This window comes from Priapulus caudatus, unplaced genomic scaffold (assembly GCF_000485595.1).
Source record: "Priapulus caudatus unplaced genomic scaffold, Priapulus_caudatus-5.0.1 Scaffold792, whole genome shotgun sequence".
Lineage (NCBI taxonomy): Eukaryota > Metazoa > Priapulida > Priapulimorpha > Priapulimorphida > Priapulidae > Priapulus > Priapulus caudatus.
In genome coordinates, this window is record NW_014577853.1 from 59,769 (window position 1) to 67,444 (window position 7,676).

At 44.6% G+C, this 7,676-nt stretch overlaps 1 protein-coding gene across 1 annotated transcript in view; it reads left to right on the top strand.

Moving 5' to 3' along the window:
- LOC106813562 (putative ammonium transporter 3) overlaps positions 1 to 4,781 on the top strand; it is a 17,199-nt gene extending 12,418 nt beyond the window's left edge. The window contains exons 7-9 of the mRNA XM_014817729.1: positions 3,448 to 3,626; positions 4,055 to 4,196; positions 4,458 to 4,781. Of these exons, the coding sequence (XP_014673215.1) occupies positions 3,448 to 3,626; positions 4,055 to 4,196; positions 4,458 to 4,711 (575 nt within the window). The 3' untranslated portion in view covers positions 4,712 to 4,781. The remainder of the gene's footprint in view (positions 1 to 3,447; positions 3,627 to 4,054; positions 4,197 to 4,457) is intronic.
- Positions 4,782 to 7,676: the final 2,895 nt, after the last annotated feature.

The following is a 7,676-nucleotide window of genomic DNA, read 5'->3' on the forward strand; positions in this document are numbered from 1 at the left end:
TTTACTCAATCTCTAATACAATACATGAGGTTCCCGTGCACTACCGAAAGCAAGAGCGGTTACTACACACTACATTTTCCTCGGCGGGTGGCTGGCACAAGAAGCCCCGAACAAACGCCAGCTTCCTCTTTTTATACCGCGCGCCCCGGTCCGCGATCGCGTTTCTTCCCTTACGTCACAGATCCCATTTAGCTCCCCTTCTGACCAACCGGCCTTCCCGAATACGGTGGAGTGAGGATCTCAACCGCTATCTTACAATACCGAATATGGTGAGGGTGCGCGGTGCGCACTTGACTGGACTCCATGGTCCGATTCTGGCCCTGATGTCATAGATCATCTGGTCAGTGTCTAGGCTGTCACAATGCGCAAGAACTCGGCAAGAACTTCGGCCTGCTGTGACATCCCTTCCGACACTGCGGCGCCAAGATTGCGTTTCCCCGCATCGCCCCATGCTTCCCATAGTGTGCGAGTTTCGCCCGCTTACATTCCTCCCCTCCTACCGAGACGATGGCCATCGTCACATTGCAGCCCCCTGGCTGAAAATTTCGCCCGGGGAGACAATGGATTGGTGACGTAGCCGAACAAGCGCAGCTCCACTATAATAAACAAAAACCGACTGGCAGTCTCGAACGAACGCCGTTGCTACCATCACGTCTAGGTGCTGCTAGAAACCGAACCGATATAAAACGCGCTACTTGCAAATAAATATCCCGTGCAAGTCAAAGTCAATGGAAAATATCGTGTAGCGCACTGGAAGATTTACAGCGGAAAATCAAAGAAAATACCCTATAGGTACGCAGGCTACAAAAGCATTTCGTTTAGTGATCGTATCGTATCGTATCGTAACCAACATCTATTTATTTATTTATTTATTTCTCCCTAATTTAGCTTTGGATTAACCTCGCACTGTATTTATACTCTATAAAACAAGTAACGATAAAGTTCGATCACCATACGAGTCAGAACTTCAACACATTTAGCAGTAAACATTTTGATATCGCTGCAATTACTCTCAATCTTGCGTCTTTTTATGCTGTAACGTACGTGTATCGTCCTATACAACCTACAATCGCTACAATACAACATATGCGCGTACCGACACGCATTACCGAATACCGTATTACCGAATACGTATTACCGAAACCACGTTTAAATACATCGAGCCTCGTGCTCCGTTATATATCATATTCATAATCGTCATTTAATTAACACCGATGTGGATCGACCTGACAACCTTTGTCACTTCCACACATCATACAGCCAACAAAAAGACGCAAAACTGATTTCATATTTTCGATTAAATGTTTTAGGCCTATATCAAACTCTAATTGAAGAATGTGTTTAGCAGTCTGACAATATAGTGTAAACGTACCGTTATGACAAATTCAACAACGAAGACAAATTTCTACATAACGTTTCACGCAAAGATTACACGAATGAATACTACAATGAACGAGGAATAATAACACGTCCCGTAGGCTGTGAAACAATCGTATATCGGCAAAAATGGTTGCGTACCTCGCAGGTGTGAGCTTCGAGACATTATAATATGCACTTTTGGTATACAATAGGAATAATGGATCAGGAAGGGTATGGTTATTGTTTTGGGCTCTAGGGTAAATTTCTCTCTGTGTTATCCTCCGAGTCATACTTATACCGTGACACCTAAACAGAACGATTACCCCTCTCAGGTGAATCTCGTAGTTCTGCTAACGGGCGTAAATCTACCTGTGCCCCTACCTCACTACTCTCGCTCTCTGTCCCACGATTCTGTTCGTGGCCTACCTCAGCGAGTCCGAGGGCGTATATCCCAGGCTCTTGCATTAACCTGTGCGTCTACCTAGCACCTCGACTTATTCCCTTAAGACTATATGCATTGTCTCGGGAATTCGGGCATTCTACGCATTTCAGAAAACCCGTAACCCGAAATCAAGACCCTCTACCACGCTGTGCAATGAAGGTTTAATAACTTCACGTCTAACACATGCCATCGTTTCTATAGGTAAATCAGTCATGGCTAAGGTAATAAAATAAGCTGATGTTGAGGGTGGTGGAGGGGATAGTGGCGGCCGGCCGGCCGGCCGGCCGGCCGGTAGTTATAGGTGGAGAAAAGTGCTTTAATATTTCGCTAAGTAATACGCTCGTACCTTTGCAAGCTAGTTTAATACGAAATCTATTTATGCCGACACAAGAACTTGTTTCACTCACCCGCCTCGAACTCTCCCCTTGATCGTTTGTTGTCTTTTCAACGGATATCTCGCTATATTGTCGCTGTCCGGCATCAGCTGCTTCCTGTCGGTCCTTGCGTGTAGCTGAATCGCGCGTGTTTCTGCGTCGTCCCTGCTTCTTCCGTAGCCAGGTCGTACAATTGCGAATGTTCTGGCTTATATGAGCTATTTGCAGCTGCATATCACTGTTCCTATGCATTTCCATACATTTTGCGCGTATGGCGAAACTCTGCATAACGAATGTCACAATCACTGCGGAATCTGCCAAGCATGTCAATGTTCCTTTCTTCTTTCTTCCTCTTATTCTTCTTCTTCTTCTTCTTCTTCTTCTTCTTCATCTTCTTCCTCCTCCTTCTTCTTCTTCTTCTTCTTCTTCATCTTCTTCTTCATCATCGTTACAGCTGTCTTCACTCAGTGTTCCTCTCGACTTTCGTGCATCGTATAGCTATAGTACCTTTAGTTCGTTGTTTGGCAAAGGAATACCCAAGATCGACTGGTTACTGCACCAAATGTAGGCGTGTTATTCGCACTACCATATTAGAAGCTAGGTCTGTATTAGACTGATAGAGATAAAACAAGACAAGAAGTAACGTCCACTGGTGTTTACTCAATCTCTAATACAATACATGAAGTCTCCGTGCACTACCGAAAGCAAGAGCGGTTACTACACACTACATCTTCCTCAGCGGGTGGCTGGCACAAGAGCCTGTCCCGAGAACGGTGGCTTCCGCCATTTATACGGCGCACCCCGGTCCGCGATCGCGTTTCTTCCCTTACGTCACAGATCCCATTTAGCTCCCCTTCTGACCAACCGGCCTTCCCGAATACGGTGGAGTGAGGATCTCAACCGCTATCTTACAATACCGAATATAGTGGGGGTGCGCGGTGCGCACTTGACTGGACTCCATGGTCCGATTCTGGCCCTGATGTCATAGATCATCTGGTCAGTGTCATCGTGGTCAAAATTTTGTTAACACCTCACGACATTGCTTCTAGTATCACTTCTAGTATTCGTATTATTCCTAATAAATCAGTAGTGCATAAATAGAGATTGGTGAAATGAGATCTCTATTAAATTTTATGTACTCTTGCTACTATGAGATCTCTACTATCAAGAGTCTATAATATAAAATGGAATAGAAATGGACTCATGCTACTATTTTACTCCAGGACCTATCGTCTGCTTCCGTTGTTATACACTTGCATGGTTACACTGCAGCCGGGTGCGCGGTGGTCCGGCCGTGGGAAGCACTGGTCATTGGCGCCATCGGAGCGATAATCACTTTGGCCACGGTGCCTCTGCTTGACCGCCTGCGCATCGACGACCCGGTGGGAGCCGTCAGTGTGCACGCCGCCGCCGGCATTTGGGGCATGCTCTCTGTGGGCATATTCGCCGAGGTACGTATATGTATAGGCATGAGCGCCCACGTGGGTACGTCTCTCTCTCTCTCTCTCTCTCTCTCTCTCTCTCTCTCTCTCTCTCTCTCTCTCTCTCTTGGCGCGTGGGGTGCAGTGGCGTGCGTAGGTATGTGTGGGTGATGGTGTTGTGTCACCGCGGTGTGTGTGTGTGTGCGTGTGTGCGTGTGTGTGTGCGTGTGTGTGTATGTGCGTGCGTTCGTGCGTGTGAGTGTGTGCGTGCGTGCATTCAGAGTGCTTTTCCCCGCACACATATACGACACGGAATATTTAAGTGTGCGTCGTTTAATAGCCAGATATCGTAATCACAGCTTCGTGATGAAACTTTGTGAGAGGAAGAACGGCATATGGCGTCACCTTTTCGTCATGAAGTCGCCTTAATTATTCATGTTAATTGCCCTTGTTAATAGAACGACAAGCTTCAATATCTTACCTACGGCCGCGCGGGACTGATCCACGGCGGAGGTGGCTACCTCCTTGGCGCACAAACCGCTGCCGTAGTAGCCATGATCGCATGGTCTGCCCTCACGTCATTCATGCTACTGTTGGTAAGTCCATATAATCATATTCGACGATTACTACTACTTGTGCATTTCTCCGACAAATAATTATTGTGATGCATGGTTGTGATCTAACAGATGTGTGATGTGCGTGCTGATCTGGGTGCATGCGCGTGTGCGACGGTGCGTGCTTGCCTGCATATGCGTACGTGCGTGTGCGTGTGTTACGTAGGAGGCAGGACATTCGGCTATCGGTGATTGTAATGATGTTCGTACATATTCGGCTCCATTCAGGGCATCAATCTGACAGTAGGCCTGCGTCTCTCGCCCGAAGACGAGCTGCTTGGAGCGGACATCGCCGAACATTGCATCCAGTACGAGAATCACACGATCCCACCTTCAGTGATGGGTGTGCATGACGAATGCCCGAGCCCCGTGTCCGCCATCATCCACTCGGTCGCCGCGCAGGAAGACAAGAAGAACAACTCGCCGATAGAGGGCGATGGGGGCAGCGGTAAAATGCAAATATCGTCGCTTAGTGTAGCTGGCCGACGAAATGCGTGGTGATGAATTAGTCACAGGCGCGGCCGACAAGGTATTTTATTTTCAGTATACTCGCTTACAGTGACAGATTAATAAAATCAAGAGCCTATATTAAGAATGCTTTCTTAATAGGCTCTTGATAAAATTGTACTTGTACTTTGAGATATGGTCTAGTCATAGCTAGTTGAGAGGTTCTAGTGACAAGGTACCACGCAAGAAAGCATAATGAATTCACCGGTTTCACTTTTTATATCGTTTATCTCTCTGTCGTTTCATATATACATAATATCAGGAGTTAATGAAGACAAATTTTCTTCGTTTTTTGTTCGGTTTGTCTTCATTAACTCCTGATAATATGTATGTATATATATCAAGAGTACATAATAAGAGATTTCTCCTATTATGTACTCTTGATATATATATATATATATATATATATATATATATATGATGTATATTATACATCAGGGGTTAATAATGACATTATTAACGCCTGATATACATATATCGCTGTGTAACGTGTAAATCGTTATATGTCTACTACCCGCGCCAGATATCGTCCACAGGCACTTGGAGCGTTTCAATAAAATAGAATGCTAAATAAATACGAAATCTATTTACTACCAAAGTCTTAATTTTTATCTACTCTCTTTCGCCTATTATTGCCGACAATTTCCTGTAAACCCCGTGCAAATGCTCCTCTGCAACACACATGTCCACCGCACGCACGCTCACTGACACATAAATATAGAGTGGTTATATTTATATTAATGTGTCACTCTAAATGTGTCTCATTTATGTGTGACTCTATATTTATATGTCACTCTATATTTATGTGTCAGTGTGCGGCAGTGTGCGTGCGGTGGACATGTGTGTTGCAGAGGAGCCTTTGCACGGCATTTACAGGAAATTTTCGGCATTAATAGGCGAAAGAGAGTAGAGAAACATTAAGACTTTGGTAGTAAATAGATTTCGTATTTACTTAGCATTATATTTTATTGAAACGCTCCAAGTGCCTGTGATATCGTCTGTGAAGTACAAACTATTAAAAATCACGTAATCTTTTCGCACATAAATGGTCATTTCGGATGGCCACACTTCTGTATCTTATCATAACGCGAAAGATCTAGCGTGTGCGAGTTGGTGTTAAACCAGTATATTCTCTGCAGAATTGAATGATGCAGATAATCCGTGGAATACAAAGATGGTGTACTTGACCACGCACAACCGAAACAGTTAAAATTAATGAATATATATATATATATATATATATACTCGCTATATGCGGCGTTGAACGCGATTTAAATTCTTGTATTACGATCGACGATTTTCGATGTTGAAACTCGATTCGATTCATTGTCGATGTTGCTTTTGCATTGACGACGCTCTATCTGTACGCATGTATGTACTGTGCTTATTACGCTACTATACTGCACGCCATAGTCGTTGTACAACATTCAGTATAGGAGGCATATAACAGTAAGCCTCCGCAAATTCCGTAATTCCTGGCATTCCGCAGGTGGCGTAGCCACAGCGACCGGTTGGTCATGTTTGTGTTTGAAATGTGTTCAGACAACTTTGCAGAAATTCGCATCATAGAGCTGGCAAAAATTTCGAGCGGAGCATAGAGCATGAATCTGTAGTTATTTAACATAAATAAAGTGTATGTTGTGTAAGCGAAGTAACAGTGTGAGTATTTTTAATTAATTTCTGTTCAATGCTTATTTAGGCCTGCTGCCTATGGGGTGTTGCTATCCCCCGGGCGTGGAGGGAGGTCACGTGATAACGTTGACGATGACGTTCAAACCGTTAAACTAACGTTAACCCTCACTCCAACACCGACAACACTAACCTCCACACTAAATATATATGTGTCGCCGCGCTATATATAGGCAGTGTTATCCACAAAAATTAATCTATGGTGTGGGGACAGATATCATGATGCAAAAACCCTAACCCTAACCCTAATCCTAACCCTAACCCTAACCCTAACCCTAATCCTAACCCTAACCCTAATCCTAACCCTAACCCTAACCTTAACCCTAATCCTGACCCTAACCCTAATCCTAACACTATTCTAACACTAGTGCTGCCACGTTGCGGTCACCTCCCTCCACGCCCGGGGGATAGCATTACCCCTGCCTATGGACGGCCTTTACTGTTGTTCACCACCAGAGGAAGAGCCAGCTGCAAGAGGAAAAGTGCACATGATAGACGTTGTCATATGTCAAAAATAGATATGTCTGGACTTTTGGTATTGGTATTGAAAGACGTTGCGATACGGAGCATCTAAGTCTTAGCATGTTGGGTTTGTAATTACTCTGCCACTACTATAATGTACGATCGTGAACATAGTGTGCGTACGTACATCGTGGTTATTATATATCGTCACCGCTAGGTGACGCCACTACACGAATGATCGGTCGAGCCGCGTGTCAGCGACTTCCACCGTCCTCATTTATTTTGCGTCTTCTATCTGATTACACGGGGCTGTGAGACGAAGAAGACGCGACTCTGACCCTTGGATTCCGGTCAGACTGCCTCCAAGAAACGATCGTACATCGATAGACACATTAATTGTGTATTGACATTAGTCTCCTCGCAGCCTGGTCGAGCTACGCGGTCAGGGAAGAACGTTGACACAGTGAGACGCGGACTATTGCTCAGGGCGTGATTACTAAATACCCATAGTGCCGCGGGCTACAACGGTTAAACACCTACCATCGGTAATTAGGCCGTCACTCCCTGTGCTGTAGCCATAGAAATATATATAGACATATAGAGTCTACCAATATCATTTCTATGGCTGTAGCATAGCGGGCGAGACGGCGGAAGGGCGCTCTAGATCGGACAACAAATTCGATTGATTATTTATTGTTAATTCAAGGCTTACGTAGATTATATATATTATATATATATATATATATATATATATATATATATATATATCCTAAGATCTGCCTACGCCTTCAACGATCAACCCACCTCT